Source organism: Leptodactylus fuscus, chromosome 10, assembly GCF_031893055.1.
Source record: "Leptodactylus fuscus isolate aLepFus1 chromosome 10, aLepFus1.hap2, whole genome shotgun sequence".
In the NCBI taxonomy this organism is placed as follows: Eukaryota; Metazoa; Chordata; class Amphibia; order Anura; family Leptodactylidae; genus Leptodactylus; species Leptodactylus fuscus.
Genome location: NC_134274.1, coordinates 37,860,960 through 37,877,867, shown reverse-complemented (window position 1 = coordinate 37,877,867; position 16,908 = coordinate 37,860,960). Strand labels below are relative to the sequence as shown.

General features: G+C 43.9%; 1 protein-coding gene across 1 annotated transcript in view; it reads left to right on the top strand.

Moving 5' to 3' along the window:
* Nucleotides 1–657: 657 nt before the first annotated feature.
* ZCCHC24 (zinc finger CCHC-type containing 24) overlaps nucleotides 658–16,908 on the top strand; it is a 70,891-nt gene continuing 54,640 nt past the window's right edge. The window contains exon 1 of the mRNA XM_075257764.1: nucleotides 658–1,074. Within this exon, the coding sequence (XP_075113865.1) occupies nucleotides 835–1,074 (240 nt within the window). The 5' untranslated portion in view covers nucleotides 658–834. The remainder of the gene's footprint in view (nucleotides 1,075–16,908) is intronic.

The following is a 16,908-nucleotide window of genomic DNA, read 5'->3' as shown; positions in this document are numbered from 1 at the left end:
ATTTTTCTTCCTTTTACGGAAGGGAAACCGGGGTGGAAACGCAGTGGTCCACAGGTTTCCACAGGTAACTGCTTTTCTAAGCCCAAACACAAGTTAAGCAAGTTATTCCCTATCCATATCTGAGGGAAGAACCTGCAGATCAGTGCACCGAGTAGGCTATCTTATGTACCATTTAAGTCTATGGAATGGACAGCATTAGCCAAGTACAGTTGTCCTATGTGTGTACTGTAGGAAACACTTTAAGTACCGATTCTGAGATAAAACCAAATATCAGATCACAAAGAAATTGACAAGTTCTATTTATGAAACATCCAGTTTGTGTTAGAGGTTCCAAAACCGTCCAAACCTTGAATGCAGAAACCTTTGATGTTATCGGAACGAGAACCCTCTATTTAATAAAAGTATCTGCATCTAAGACAATGCACTTCCTACCAATGACATCTTTACAAGAGTCAGAAGCAGCTCAGCTACTAAACTTGTAGCTCCAGCCGTGTCTTCCAGCGAGCACTGAATTCCTAGAGGAGAGGCCTGACACTGGAGGAAGAGTGCAATTCTGCTCTATGCAGATGAGCTCCAGCCACCGGCCAATCACAGCCAGGAGTGGGCGGGGTGGCCAAGTCACATAGCGGATTGCAGAGACTAAGGGAAAACTTTAGCAGAGAGAAGTTTGCAGCAATGCCCTTACTGAGCCCTCTGCCAAATCCCTATAGGAAGGAAAGATAGGGGGGCAGGAAGAAGAGGAGGAAGAGGGAGAAGAGAGCAGAAGAGAAGCTCTGTGCTTCACAGGAGGGGGCTGGAGGCTGCAGGGCATCTCTCTTGTAACTGGGGGACAAGATGAGCCTGTTGTCAGCCATAGACACAACCGCTTCAGTATACCAGCCTGCCCAGCTCCTCAATTGGGTCTACCTATCCCTGCAGGACACACACCAGCCAAGTGCCTTTGATGCCTTCAGACCAGAGTCCAGTTCTGCCTCCCATCATGATCTGAACAACTACTCCAAGAGCCCCTCAGACCTGAACTCCTCCATCCACTCCAGCTATCTCAGCAGCTTCCTGCAGCTCCAAAGGACTGAGGTGTGTCCCTCACTTCCCAAAATCCCCCTCTTCCTTCTGTCTGTCACTGTAAATTGTGCCCTCCATTAGTCTCTTCTCGTTCATCTCTTCACATTCTGCAAAAAAAAAAAAAGCCATCTGTGTTTTATTTGTATCAGACCCACATCCTCCGTGCCTTTCAGGAATGCTTGTCCACCATGCACATTACATCTGTGTATAGTAGATTGGTGGCAACATTGTTATTTATTTGTATAGATTGTGGTAGTCTTTGTGTTTCTTTGTTGCAAAGATTGTTGACTGTCTCAGTTTAACCCTCTAAACACAGGGATGTACTGTGAAGTGTATTCCTATGAGTGCTATCAATATATAGATGCGTAACTGCCTTCTTCTAAGTATTGTTCCCATCTCCAGTGGCCATATTGTAGTATAAAACCTATGCCACTTATTACGACATAGAACAAATGCAATGTTTGCTATACGTTCGATCAAATGTTCATGATTACAAAACTTTCTAAACTATTAAAAAAAAAAGCAAAAAAAAAATCTTTTCTGCTTTGCCTAGCAAGATTCATTTCAGGGCATCTGGCATTGCTCTGTGCAGAAAATTCCTTTATTTGCTTTAGATCTGCCTGAGTCCAGGGAAGTGTAAGGATAATATTGTTGACAGTGCGATTAACCCAGTCAGTGCCAAAAGACTTGTCTAAATCTAACACACCACGGCGCCCCCCCCCCCCCCCCCCAACCTTCGACAGCTGCCGCTGCTGTAGACAAATGGTTACACAAATTTGCCTTTGAGTGATCCCAGACTGTAATATCTATCCAGGCCCTGCAACAAAAAAAAAGGCAAGGAAGAAAATTCCATCCACGGTATCCAAGTGCTCTATAAAAGTTTTAATAACGATTTCAGGATACATATTTGTCTCGGCGCACTTCAAAGTATCCCTGGAAAAATCGTTCCAAGCCACAATTCCAGAAACACAAAAGTTTCATCCAAAAATATATTCGGAACATTTAAAACGCAGGGCAGCGGTGCACGTAGAGGTCAGCTGTACCCGCTCATGGCCGACATGTCTCGTGTACAGGGAAGGGGATGCTCAGTAAATGGATGGGGTGGTGGGATACGTTATTAGGTTACCCTAAAAAATCATACAATGATGTAAAAAACACCAACCCAATGTATTTCAGTAATAAAATACATGCTACATTAGAGTAACCAGCCCAAATACTGTACCTACACCATAAACCTATTACTGACCGGTTCAGGCTTCAGGCCTACACATCAGTAGTGTAATAACATAAGCCCTCCTTCTAGTGCCCATGCCTGGCCATAACAGATTGGCGGTATTTTACATGGCCTGATGCAAATATTACCAGGATGAGCGATTATAGATAAGACTGATATGTCCCCATGCATTTGCATATTGGGATAAGCAGCAGATCCCCGTTCTCTGTAATTTTTCCGCGTTTAGTGGTTCTGCCTGATTACAATTTTTATTTCACGTGGCCACGGTCAGGAACAACTGTTCCTACAAGTGCACGTTCAGCCGACTATCAGCTTGTATACTAGGCCCTTATCTGGTGCAGGCTGAGGGGTTGCAGTTTTGCAATAGTTGGAATAGTAGATTATAAATTTAGACTACTTTGCTACATAGTGGCCAACATTTGCCTTGTTATTACCTAAACTGTTCAAGGAGCAATCTCTGACTGCAGAATGCTGAGACTTGTAGTTGTCAACAGTTTATTTGTATACGACATTAGTTATGGGTAACTAGTGCTGGGTAAATAAAACTAAGGGTGCTTTCACACGTGCAGGTTTTGGATTCCAAAATCAGGACTGGATTGAAAAAAAAACTACAATAAAACCCTGAAACATGTGCAAGCACTGTAAAGGCCTACTATGTGCATGGCTGGTGGTATGTTATACCATAAACAATCCTGACAAAGCGCTGAATTCTGCAGTTTATGTATCCCGGAAATGCCATATCTGCTCAGTCCGGCATGTTGCCTGCTATTGTAGGTTGTGCTTTTATACTGTAGATAGATAACAGTCCACACACTCTCCAGATCACATCGGTTAGAGATTGACTTTGCGGTTCCAATTTCTTGGCCTGTATTGTTTGCCTTGCATGAAGTAGTTCTCTGCCATCCTATGTAAAACCACATAGGAGTAACCAAGCGTTGCTACGTCTGTACGTGTTTACTATCACCTCCCTCGTCTGACTACTATTATTACACTTACTCATATCACTTTCAACAATGTATCAAGTTTTTAGCACATAACCCAATATAGCAGGCTAATATTGTATCTCGCTTCTCTAAAAGCCGACGCTGTCCTTGCTATACAAATAATGGCCGCTATCCGTGAATCGCTAATAGAAATTTAGGGTTAATTTTGGTTCTTTGTCCATAATCAATAGTGAGGCAGCACCCACTGCATTTCATGAAAACCTATCTAAACAAGAGTGAATAGAGCATACACATTGATAACTCCTCTTTAACACAACTCATGATGCTGTCAGAATACAAATGGCCCTTAACAGTTAAACTATTCAGTATTCCTGGTGTGCTGGAGAGTGGGGAGTGCACAGAGCTGCCCCTAATGATACCGAGGGGGGATGGTTGGCATTTTATGTGCTAGGGGACTTTTGTACATGGTTTAATGTGGCCTGAACGAATAAAACTCATTCCTCCCACTTTAACGCCTTCCATACTTGAGCTCTTGAGGTTAGTTGTGCAGCTGGCTCTTACTTAGCAGGTATTTGTCAATGTGTGTAAATGATAATGGACTCGCAAAGTGTCACCTCCACTCACATAAAGAGGTCACTAAAAGGGTTTGTCCCTGGCCAACTGAGCAATGGTTGTAGGATAGGAGTTCTGCTTGACTATGAAGGTATTTAGAGGTGTATTAGTGTGATGTGTATGTGATGATAGTGTGCTGCTTAGGGGCGTCAATGGTCACTGCCATATATAACCTGGGAAGGTTCAGATGAGGATTATTAGAGATCTGTTTGGTTACTAGAAGGCTTGTTGACATCCCTGCTTCTTCTTTTTCTGGCTTGTGGGGGGGTTGTATAATCAGAAACAACTTTCTTCTTCAGAGGATCGAGCCGCTGGTTTTGTACATTGTGTTGTTGTGTTGCATTGTTTTTATTCCAAGGGATTGTGTAATTTATAAAGACCGAGCTTCTGCTAGGGGCGATCAGGGTCTCTATCGTCCAGTCCAACACAAATGCAATGAATAAACACAATTGGTTCGTAGTCCTTCAGATTTTGGGGATTGTCGACCATGATGTATAGCATGCTGGTGGCATCTGCACTCTGCAAAAAGGGCTGTTGGTTGGATCCCAGAAGCTCTGGTGGCTAGGGTTGAGCGATCGGGAAAGATCGGATCCCGATCGGCGAACGAGCAAACTTCACGATCGGGAACGGCTGGAAAATGATCGAAAATCGGATTTTAAAAACGATCCTGAAATCTCAAGATTGGCTCAACCCTACTGGTGGCCGGTGTTTGGAAGGGTCTCACTGCTGCCTAACTTTTTCTCTATTGTGTGCCGATAACTGAAAGTTTTTGCTATTAGCCACTAACTAAAAGCCATGTTGGAGTGTTCTGTATCCTATAGTATTTATGTCACTTCATAGTTCTAGTCCTATGTATTCGTGAAGCCCCGCCATCATCTACAAAACATCTTATTCTCATTCCTGTCCATCACTTTGGTCTTGCGTGCATGTAGTATTATTACAACGGTACAAAGAGTCCCGGTGGCTCTAGAATCTGGAGTGTGTTGCCATACAGTGCACCATGAAGACCATTTTATTTGTGAAACACCAGGATTTTATGTAACAAATCATGTTACATTCCGGTCTATGACATCATGGCTGAGATTTACAGTGGTACGTCAAGTCCCTGTGGTTCTGTAATGTGGCATATGTACGGTGCACCATGTGGCGGTATGTGTCAGTGCTTCTAAGAGAGGAACATCCAGTGTCACAATGTTTTTATATGAAATCAGGAGCATTTGTGGGTGTAGGAGGGCCTCAGACTTTTGTAGGTAATTTATTATATGGCTTGTACACAGATGAATGGGGCCATGTGCATAAGGCTTCACTCCATTTATCAAGAATGCAAATGAGATATTGCAATATGAGATTGACAACTATCACTATGGAAATATGATCAGTTTTAAAAGGTGCCGTTATTAGTAAAAATGGAAATGGACTGCTGTGGTGTTCCTCTAATAAGTCTGCTGTATCTGTGTGAGTTCAACTATCCCCGACTGCTAAGGCCTCATAACTGTGTATGGGGTTGTGACAATGACAGACGCCCAGCTGACTGTGTTAAATTAAGAGGTGACCTAGCATTGGCAAAAATAGAAGCAGATTAATAACTGATTGCGTTGCAAGCTGCAAAAATACTCTAGGCTTTGGATGGGGAGTGTCAGATCTAATACAGTGAAGCCTTCACTATTCACATTCCAGCTATGTCAACTTACTTCAGCGTGTGCATTACGGATTTTTTTTGTAGCCTTATGGACTGTGTTCATTCTACTTTAGATGTTAATTCCATAATGAGATTTTAAGTAATGTTATCAATTTTATCTGTGTCTATTTAAAGAGGACATTTCAAGTTCTTGGCGTTCATAGTACTGCTCTACTGATTCTAGTACATTTGGAATTTTCTTTGTACACTCCGCCATTCTTGAGCAACAAGTGCAGGTAGTTTTGATGTCTGATGTGCTATGTAAGCTCTGTAATGTCAGAGGGGTGGTGTCAGACCGGGGATGTGATTCAGAGGTAGCCAGTGTCAGAGGCTTTGGCTAAGGCCTCATGTTGTAGAAATGCGGTTTGTTTGTGTTTTGTTGCAGATTTTGTTGCTAAAGCCAAGAATAGATTGAGTAGAAGTATAAGAATTTGTTATAGATTTCCCATTCCTTTTGTAACCATTCTTGGCTTTGGCAACAAAAAAAGTTGCGTTTCCTCAACGTGGAGCCTCAGTCTTTGTCTGCTTATGCAGTGGCGTAACTACCGCCATAGCAGCGGAGGCAGCTGCCACAGGGCCCGGGACATTAGGGGCCCGGTGACAGCTGCTACCGCTGCTATCATTATACTCGGGGGGGGGGGGGGGGGGGGAAGAGGGTCTTTTTGGACCCCCGAGTATAATGATTGGCGGACCGGGAGAGGTAAGAAACATAAAAAACATGTTACTTACCTCTCCACGATCCTGCCTGACGTCCTTTCTGACGTCACATGAACCCGGCCTGCGTCCCGGGTCATGTGACATCAGACGTCATTAAACAAGGACGGCAGAGGAGAAGGCAGCAGAGAAGACTGCGTAGGAGCCGGAGACAGGTAAGTAACAGTAGTTTTTATGGTTTTCTCCCCCCTGGGTCTCCAATTATTATACTCTTGGGTCTGAAAAGACCCCAGAGTATAGTAATTGTTTATGGGTGTCCACTATGGGGCATAATACTGTGTGTAGGGGCCACTATGGGGGATAATACTGTGTGTAGGGGCCACTATGGGGTATAATACTGAGTGCAGGGGCCACTATGGGGGATAATACTATGTGCAGGGGCCACTATGGGGCATAATACTGTGTGTAGGGGCCACTATGGGGCATAATACTGAGTGCAGGGGACACTATGGGGGATAATACTGTGTGCAGGGGCCACTATGGGGCATAATACTGTGTGCAGGGGCCACTATGGGGGATAATACTGTCTGCAGGGGCCACTATGGGGGATAATACTGTGTGCAGGGGCCACTATGGGGCATAATACTGTGTGCAGGGGCCCCTATGGGGGATAATGCTGTGTTAAGGGGCCACTATGAGGGATAATACTGTGTGCAGGGGCCCCTATGGGGGATAATACTGTGTTAAGGGGCCCCTATGGGGGATAATACTGTGTTAAGGGGCCAGTATGGGGCATAATAGAACACACAGAAATGCGTAGGAGGGGGTCGGTCGAGGTCTTCAGTGTCGGTCGGGGGGGGGGGGGGGGGGAGACCATGTCAAAAGTTCGCCACGTGGCCCCGCCATTCCTAGTTACACCACTGTGCTTATGCCTGACTCCGCCCTCCTGACAGTACAGAGTCTAAATAGCAAATCAGGCACCAAAACTAACAGCATTGATTGTTTAGGAACAGTGTGGGCTAGAGAAAAAAAATCCAACTGTGCCTGAATCATTGGAACAGTTACTAAATAATGTAAAAACCTCGATTTTTGGAGGTAGTGAAAGGTCCTCTTTAAGACCAGATAGCCTAATCTCTAATACCCCGAAACACCATGGTAATACGTACTTTTTAAAGCAAGTCTGTAACATTTACATGAAGTCAGTGGTCAGCTAGATACAGAGAATTCACTTTGCAGATTCATGTATAGTTTTGTTAGTAAAGTTTGTTAGACATTTATTCACTTGCATACCTGCATATTTTGGCTTAGGAGTCCAGTGGGCGGTTCTAATCAGTGATTGACAACTATCTCTATATACACTTAAACTGAGAATTATGTGGAACATGGTACAATTACCAAAACTGCACCGGCTTTGGAAATCGCGGCATGTTTGCAGCGCGTTTTTTTTTTTACGGCAAAGTGGCATGGGATTCGCTAGAATGCCACCTACTGTGCCCTGACTGTAAGACGCCATGATATTTCTCACAGGGTTTCCGCCACGGGCATATCACAGCGTTTCCGCCACGTGGGGCTAGGAGCAGTTTTCTGTGGACCTTTCGCCTCATTGGAAGAAAAAATATGCCACAAAAATGCTAGAGAGTTGCTTTACAGGGGCGTAAAAAAAACACAGCGTAAACAAATCATGGAAATATTTTAACAAGTCAGATGACCCAAAATCGTAATAGTCACAAACTCCAAAAATTGTGTCACTTAAAATGTCAGATTTGTTTTGTGGTCACACGTAACTCTTATGCTTCAGGCTAAAGTGAAAATATTCTTTCCCTATCTCTTCCCATTCTGTCTTTAGGGATTACTAGTGCCCTATGTAGTACCCCCTAAAGTCTCCCTATTTTCATCCCTACTTGTCTCTTTCACAACATGTCTGGACTTTGCAGGAGTATAGGGGTCTCTCCTCAACCCTGATTGAAGGTACAAAGTGTTCAAGAAGTCACATACTGAAAAAATTCCATGGACCTACATACAACAAAAAATGCATATTAACACCATGCAAAATAGGAACGAGGTATTTAAGAATATTTCTGTTTATGAATACATGTAGCCTCAGGAATAGTCTATTAATACCTTTAAGGACTGCCAAGAGTTCAGATTTCCAACAACCACTCTGCTACTTGCTATAAAACGTCAGACAGTTTTGCACTTACTGAGATTTTAGGTATTCAGGGTATGTCTGCAAAATTAAGAGGACCTTTACATGCCATAAGGCTTCAAGGGGCATCCCTTTCTTGGCAAGTTATGGGTATACTTCTTTACCATTTGACTGCTTTGATATGGGGCATTTTAGGAGTTGTATTCTTGGGATTGAAGGGTTCACAAATTGTACTTCCTATGCCCTGTTCACATCTGCTTTTGTATTCCGTCCGGGGAGAGTCCGCATGGAGACTCCCCAAACGCAATTGCAAGTGCTGGGCTGTAAAAGCACATGGACCCCATAGACTATAATGGGGTTCGTGTTTGCCACGCACTGCACGAATGATTAAATATGGAACGTTTCATTTTACACAATTTAAGAGTCAACTATCTGCTTGGCTCCATTTGCTTCTAAGTAATGTTGGTTAATAAAGCCACACCTAACATCGAGAGAGAGATACTTATATTCCAAGTTTCTAAAAAGCAGTGTTTTCCATTAGTCATCTGAGGTTTTCATCTTGTCATGTACAGAATTGGGCTTTGATCCCTTTTTGTTCATCCCTTAGTAGGTGGGTGTAACAGTTTACGGTGATATCACTCCTAATATTTGTATCAGGCCATTTATTTCTATAGCTCTATATAGACTTATTGGTAGATGCACCTTCTACAAAATACAAGAAAGGCTAGGTTCACACTAGCGCATGCAGAAGACGGAAACCTGTCAGACCGGGTCCAGCCGTGAGCGCCGGTGAGCGTTTTATTCTCTCTGCCACAAAACCGTTTTTTTTTTGTGTGTGTGTGTATGAAACCCCATAGAGAAGGTAACAAGACAACACGGCCCCTCAGATATACCTAAAGCTAATGCCCCTTGTAAATTGCAATGCCCAAAATCCAGATCTAGTCCACTTTTTTAAGTAAGTTGCATTTAAAGAGGCATTTCCACTTTAACCATTTAATGTCAAATGAGGGCAGTCTTCATGTTATCACAACCAGCAGCAATAACTGGGTTCCTGGACTGTTGTTTGGCAAGACAAGGACACCAATGTTGGCCACTGCAAGGAGATGAAGTGGAAAGCCACATTTAGGTCCATCTTTGGTACAAAAGCAGTCAATCCTAGCGCTGGGATCTTTTAAGGAAACAAACAATAAATGCAATACTAGAGATGTGACAAAATATCAGAAAATGTTCTAATTAACACTTTACCAGAGGGTCACCAACTTTTGACTTTGGGCACTGTCTAATTTTCCTGATGTTCACCCTTTAACCATCGTACAGGGATCTGGACATTACTGTAGTGAGACTACCAGGTTCCGACCTCTCAGAGGGTCAATGACACCTATAATGGTAGTAATAATAATACATTTATATAGCATCAACCTATTCCACAGAACTTTACAAATCAGAGGATACATGAACAGACAGTATATGACAATACAATGTAACAAAGAGTTGCATCTGGCCTTGGGCCTAGAGATGCCAGTGTGTGGCACCAGAGGTCAGACAGGAGAGTAGTCAACTATGGGGCTGACCGACAAATCCATTCAGGGTCGCAGACAGGTCATAGGTCAGGGCAGACAGCAGAGGTTCAGCAGGCAGAGGCAAGCCGGGATCAGTTACGAAAGATCGGCAGAACTGAGACAGAAACGCAGATTTAGTCAGAAACAAGCTGAGGAGGGTGAAGAGAAGATGAAGCAAAACGTATAATGACGTCCATGCCCGCCAGGGCAGATAGTGTTTCTGGCTGGCACAGTACACTGATTTAAGATGCAGACGGCCATGTGGAGTAACCAGGTGGTAGGGACTGCTGGAGAAAGTGGAACCCGCTGTGGAATGAAAATCCACTCTCGTGTCCAGTGTCAGTAAACTTATGACCTTCAAGGTGTCAGTGGGACATGTATTACTCCCTAAACTTTCACTGGGGATCATGATTTATATTGTTCATTAAGTAGATTTCTAAGTGTACAGGTTTCCATACACCTTCAATAGCTGTTGGCCAGACACTAATTCTAAAGCGGTTTCTGGAGATCCTCCAAGCACATGCATGCTTGGCCCAGATAGATCTGCACGTCCTTGAAAGGGGAGAAGGAAATAAACTGCTGGTTTCTTTACACTGCAGACAAAAATGCTAAATTCCCCCAGTGTGGGGCCTTCGCCATAGTCAGGTTTGGCACGGTTCTTGCAAATAAGCAACTATGTTTTTCAAATCCCCGACAACCCTGTTAATGCCCTAAATGTGACAACCTCCTAAAGAATTCTAGAATTGTGTATATATATCAAAAAGGCTATCCACTTTCTACAACTGAAGGCCTATCCTTGGGATAGGCCATCGATATTAGATATGCAGGGGTCCCGGGTGCTGAACCCCCACAGATCTAATATTGAAGTCTTATCCTAAGGATGGGTCACCAATAGGGCATTCACTTTAATTTGTGTGTATTAAATTAATGTCTGGTCCACCCAATACTCTTTTCTATTCAAATAGGGGGATTGGTCTTGCTTAGGTCACTGGTTGAGAGGATCTTTGATAAGGACAAGTGGACAAGCCTCTTCATTTATACTGGTCCACCCTCCAGAATGTTGCTCATTTAGTAGTGACTGTTATGGGTTGTGCAACTTTGTGATTAAAATACTCAACACAGTCACTAAGTGTATGACGTATTGGTGTATGGACCACTAAACAATGAAAGTGACACAACCATTCCAAGTGCCTTGGGAGCTGATCATTGTGGTGCTAAGAGTCAACCCCCCACTAAGACAGTATTGATAACCTGTTCTAATACTGTCCATATTATTAACCATGAAAACCAATGTAAACTAGCACAAGCAGTGGTCTAACTGGTGCTGTGCACTCCTATCTCCTCTAGCCACGCATCATCAGGTCGCGATTCGTCCTGAAGACATTCCCTCTCCGGACTAGGCCCATTCATTAGGCCTAATCCAAAGCGGAGTACGCGGATGGATGCCGGTGCAATGCACGAGCTTTCAGTCGTGGCTACCCGGTTTTTGGACCTGAAAAGGTTCCGGTCCAAAAATCCCCATTTGAACTTACCCTAAGAGTTGGCGTAGACTTGAGCAACAATTTAGACCAGTTTCTGGTGTAACTATTGGAAATCTGCCAGGCTGCAAGAGACCCCACCCTACATTACGTTCTGCCGCACCACTCTCTGGTTTTGTTAAATTGAGGTGCAGGTGCAAACAGCAGACTGCCCAAAAATGGGCAACTTTTTTAGGACAAATTTCTGGTGCACACAGCTTCATAAATTATCCCCCATAATCTTAACTTGTTTTACTGGAAAATCTGTTGAAGCAAAGTGAATACCTATTTGTGATATCAGCAATTCTTGGAATTACAATATGCAACCAAAAACCAAACCTTTCAGAAAAGACAATCCACCTTTTTTTTTAGGGATGGCCACTTTTTTTTTTTTTTTCCCCCTTTCCTTTTCCAGTCCTTGCATGACCTTTTACTATAAATTCTGCATTAAGTTATCTTAACCCTGACCCTGACTCCACACTGTTACATGTGAACCCAGACACCGCATCACTGCTGCATGTGAACCCAGATACCGCATCACTGCTGCATGTGAACCCAGACACCGCACCACTGCTGCATGTGAACCTGGGTTTGGAGAACAATTTAATAGAACATTATAGGGGCCGGTCATATAAAATGCTATAAAGATTCCTTTACAGTCTGCAGCCATCTGGGATTTGCAGTATTTTTTGGATACTTCTGCTTCTAATGGGAGGTTTTCCATCAATAACAATATGTTTACAACATACCCTACTATTTTATGTCAAGCACTTCCAGGCCAGAAGTTCTGCTTAATAACATGACTGGTTTAGCAAATAAACTCTCTTGGTTTTGATGAGTATGTCGTTGGTTTGGATCTGAGAATCAGAAGCGGAGGAGGATGTGGCTTCTAAGAGGAGGATTGGAAGAATTAAGGACTGAAAAATGGAAAACAAGAGGAATAGGGTGAGAAGGAACAGGGAAATGAAAACCATGCAGAATAGGAGAGCTGAGAAGATTGCAGGAGAAGGCTTGCGAGCTGCCGACCTCCTTCCTGTACAATGAGAGCCTTTTGGAAAAGTACGAAACAGAAAACAGCTGTTTGTGTAGGCCAGCTGTTTCCCTGTGCAAACTCCCTTTGTGCCCTGAAACATGTTAGAATACAAGCCTCATCTGTAAGGGAACAAAGGCACAGAGTGTGTCCAGTGTCAGCTCAGGAGAACTCATAGCTCCGAACAATTTGTTCTTGCAAGTTGGAGTTTAACCGTTTCACGCCACCTATTTACAGATGCATTGATAGCGAGTATTGCAGCGCCCTGGCCATAGTGGTGGTCATTCTCCTCTAAAACATTTTGGGGGTGTTAGGAAAACACTTGCATACATGAAGATTTGTTTCCGGACTGGCAAATAACACCTTGTAGAGGCCAATATTTTAGCATTGGCTTTCTACCAGCACTCAGTCTGGTTTTGCAGTATTTGACTAGTACAGTATGTCCTACTGACTACTCGACATCATCGCAGCCAAAGCAGTGACCTCCTCTGCAGTAGTAAATACTGACCACCTGCTCATGTGCACAAGACACAACCATTCTGATCAAAACTTATCCCCAGTTTACTTTTTGGCTAAATGTTCTTTGAAAAATTTCTGGTGCCGAATATACAGGATAATGGAATTTACGAATATATAAATGGCGTTTTTTGATCCCTAAAAAGATAAATACTTCCAGACATGTCTGGCAATTGTTTATTTTACCCTTCCCATTGAAATAAACATGCGTGATCAGCTGAGCTAAAAGCAAAAGAAAAAAACTGCGGAAAACACATGCAGAGGAAACATTCTCTGAAACACAATCACGTTAAAGCTGGTAAAATGCATTTCACCTGTAAAAACTGTGCAGTTTACACTTTAGAGTGAACTCGCACGATGCATCACTGCTACATGTGAACCCAGATACCACACCACTGCTACATGTGAACCCTGACACCACACCACTGCTACGTGTGAACCCTGACACCACACCACTGCTACGTGTGAACCCTGTCACTTCCTCACAGCTACATGTGAACCCTGACACCACACCACTGCTACATGTGAACTAGATACTGCACCACTGCTACACATGAACCGACACCACACCAATACTATATGTGAACCCTGACACTGCACTACTGCTACATGTGAACCTAGATACCATACCACTGCTACATGTGAACCCAGATACTGCTACATGTGAACCCTGACACCACACCACTGCTACATGTGAACTAGATACTGCACCACTGCTACACATGAACCGACACCACACCAATACTATATGTGAACCCTGACACTGCACTACTGCTACATGTGAACCTAGATACCATACCACTGCTACATGTGAACCCAGATACTGCTACATGTGAACCCTGACACCACACCACTGCTACATGTGAACCCAGATACCGCACCACTGCTACATGTGAACCCTGACACCACACCACTGCTACATGTGAACTAGATACTGCACCACTGCTACACATGAACCCAGACACCACACCAATACTACATGTGAACCCTGACACTGCACTGCTGCTACATGTGAACCCAGATACCACACCACTGTTACATGTGAACCCTGCCACCACATCACTGCTACCCATGAACCCTGACTCCACACCATGTTACATGTGAACCCTGCCACCACATTACTACTACATGTGAACCCTGCCACCACACCACTTCTGCATGTGAACCCTGCCACTACACCAAGCTACTTGTGAACCCAGACACCGCACCAATTTTACATGTGAATCTGGAAACCGCACCACTTGACTCCACACCACTGCTACATGTGAACCCTACCACATATAGCCCAAAGATACTTTGTATTCAGCATTGTAGAGCTTGTGAGCTTCAGTTTCCCAGCATTTTTTATTAGATCAAAGTTGTCACAGACTTTTTTTTTTTTTTTTTTCTTTTGATATAAACATTAAGACATTTAGAGTGGGAGCCCCAAGTATCAGGCAAGGCCAAAGGCTGAAAGTTCGCAGCAGAAAGTCTGGCTGGTTTGTGTTGTGGGTTACCCGTGCTGCTAAGGGCTAGTTCACACGTGAACTGCCCGCGCGGGTTTTGACACAGAGAGAGACGCGGCGAGCCGCGTCTCTCTCTTGTCAAAACCCGCCCGCCGCGACAATCGCTGTCGCGACTTAACCCTCTGCTGTCGGCTCAAATGAATGAGACGACATAGGAGGGAGCTGCGGGGGGCGGAAGCCGCGCGACTGAGACAGCGCGGCTTCCGCCTGAAGAAAGGACATGTCCTTTCTTTTCTCCGCTAGCAGCAGCTCGCCGCTAGCGGAGAACAGAAGCCCGGCGGTCTCCATAGACCACCATTATAAGGGGAGGTTTTGGACGCGAATTCCGCTGTCAAAAACCTCCCCTTATACTCACGTGTGAACTAGCCCTTATCTGGGTTTCCACTGCAAAACATGCAAGGCACTTTGCACTACAGGTTTTGTTTTTTTTCTCTAGGTTTTTAGTAAAAAAAAAATTTTTTTTTTTTTTTTTTTTAAATCCTATCCACTACACTTCTACTGTACTTACTAGCTGCCGCTCCTCCTGCTGTGACTAAACTGCTACAGACCTAAACCTGGATCCTCTACAAAGATAATATAAAATAGACAGATTTATATTTTTATCTACCAATGACTGCTCAGACAACAGACCCTTAGTGTTGTGCTTTCCTGTTATAAAAGCAGGAGAACTTTACAAGGATCTGGGGTAACTTCTGTCACTTGCAGTAGGAGCCTCAGACCCGATGACTTTTGTCACTGCCACTCTCTTTGTGAGCCACTTACACATAATTTTCCATCTATATATACACCTCCTATATCTCCCTGCTGGGACAGACATGTCCCCCAGGGATTCTCCCACCTGTTACAGTGTTGTAACTCAGAGCTGACTGATACCAGATGTTACGTAGCGGATTGAGCGTAAAAGAGGACAGCAACAATGCTCATGATACATAAACCGTAAATGTCTAGTAACTGGGGTTATACCAAAATACCCATTAAGTGTATGTCCTCATAGGAATGATGTCAGCAGTCACAGTAATCCCGATTTCTACATCACTCCATAGAAGCAATCTGTAAAGCTAGGTGATAGTTGAATATTCAGCTGGTCTGTATGGTGCACCATTTAGTTAGAAATTTTACTAGAAGAGATTGTCCAGTTCATATCTTATTTAATAAGGGGGATAAACAAACCAGTACTCGATTCTTCATGGGCATCTATTTCCAGTGGTCTGTATACGGGTCTCCCAGCTGTTTGTGCCAGCCAGGGGCTTATCTTCCATTAGGCGTTGGCCTTAGACGGTGCCTCTTGGAATAAACTTGGAGTGGCATTATTTTTAATATGCCGCTACTTATTGTGTTACTACTAGTTTTTACTCACCTGTCCACACTCCTGTCCAGGGCACCCTGCGTTGCAGTTTCTAGGCGGCGCTATTGTTCCCTCACAACACTAAGGAAAGTCAGGATGCAGCGTACTGGCATTCTTCAGCGTCAGCGACAGCGCACCCTGGAGGTAGCAGTGGATGGCGGCTAGGACAGGAGTGTAGACAGGTGAGTAAAATTTATCACCCCCGTGCTGCCCACCCAGAACTTCAGCCTCTCTATGAATTTTAACATTATCTGCCTGCCTATAAACCTGGCCCGTATTAGACCACTGTCTTACCTGACCCCTGGTCCAAGCACTGGTGTTTCTCTGACCAGCTGCCTCCTATACTGGGAACACTCCAGGTGGAAGTGACCCAGAAGTGAAGTATAGATCCCCCATATAGAGGTTATAGTGCGAATACCGGAGAGGATACCTAGACAATGCCCTTGGGGTTGGCGCAAGGTCAAACCAGTTAGGTAGCATGGTGGGACTTTATCCCACTAATTGTAAGGCTGGTCTAGATAATGGGCACAAGATGTCAGCTGTGACATACATTGCACACTGCATTGTAACATCGGAATTACAATTGCAGGTATTTAACTCTTTAGATACTGCGGTCAGTAGTGGCATTTAAATACTACCAATGCATCTGAGCTCCAATGCATTTCCATATCACCCAGGGACTTGATAAAGGAACATGCGAACAGGAAAGTACTTCACAATCTACTTTCCTGTCCGCTTGACTTGTGCGGAGATCTCGTGGCAAGCACACGGATCCCATTATAGTCTAGGGGTCCATGTGCTTTCACTGTTCACCGCTTGCAAATGCGTTTGGTAATCCGTTCAGAGGAGTCTGCATGGGATCCCCCGAACGGACTACCGAACACCGATGTGAGCAAGGGGTAAAGTGCAGCTTCACACTAGCCATAGAACAATAGTAATAACTCTGGGAATTAGATCTGTTTTACAGTTGCAGCTGTGACACATCATGAATATTTTGCAATCTTGGGCAGGATATGGGAATATTTTTATAAAACCCCCAAAAATGTAATTTGATTATAAAACAACACGCTCAGGATAAACACTGCAATAAATAATGGAAAATTTGT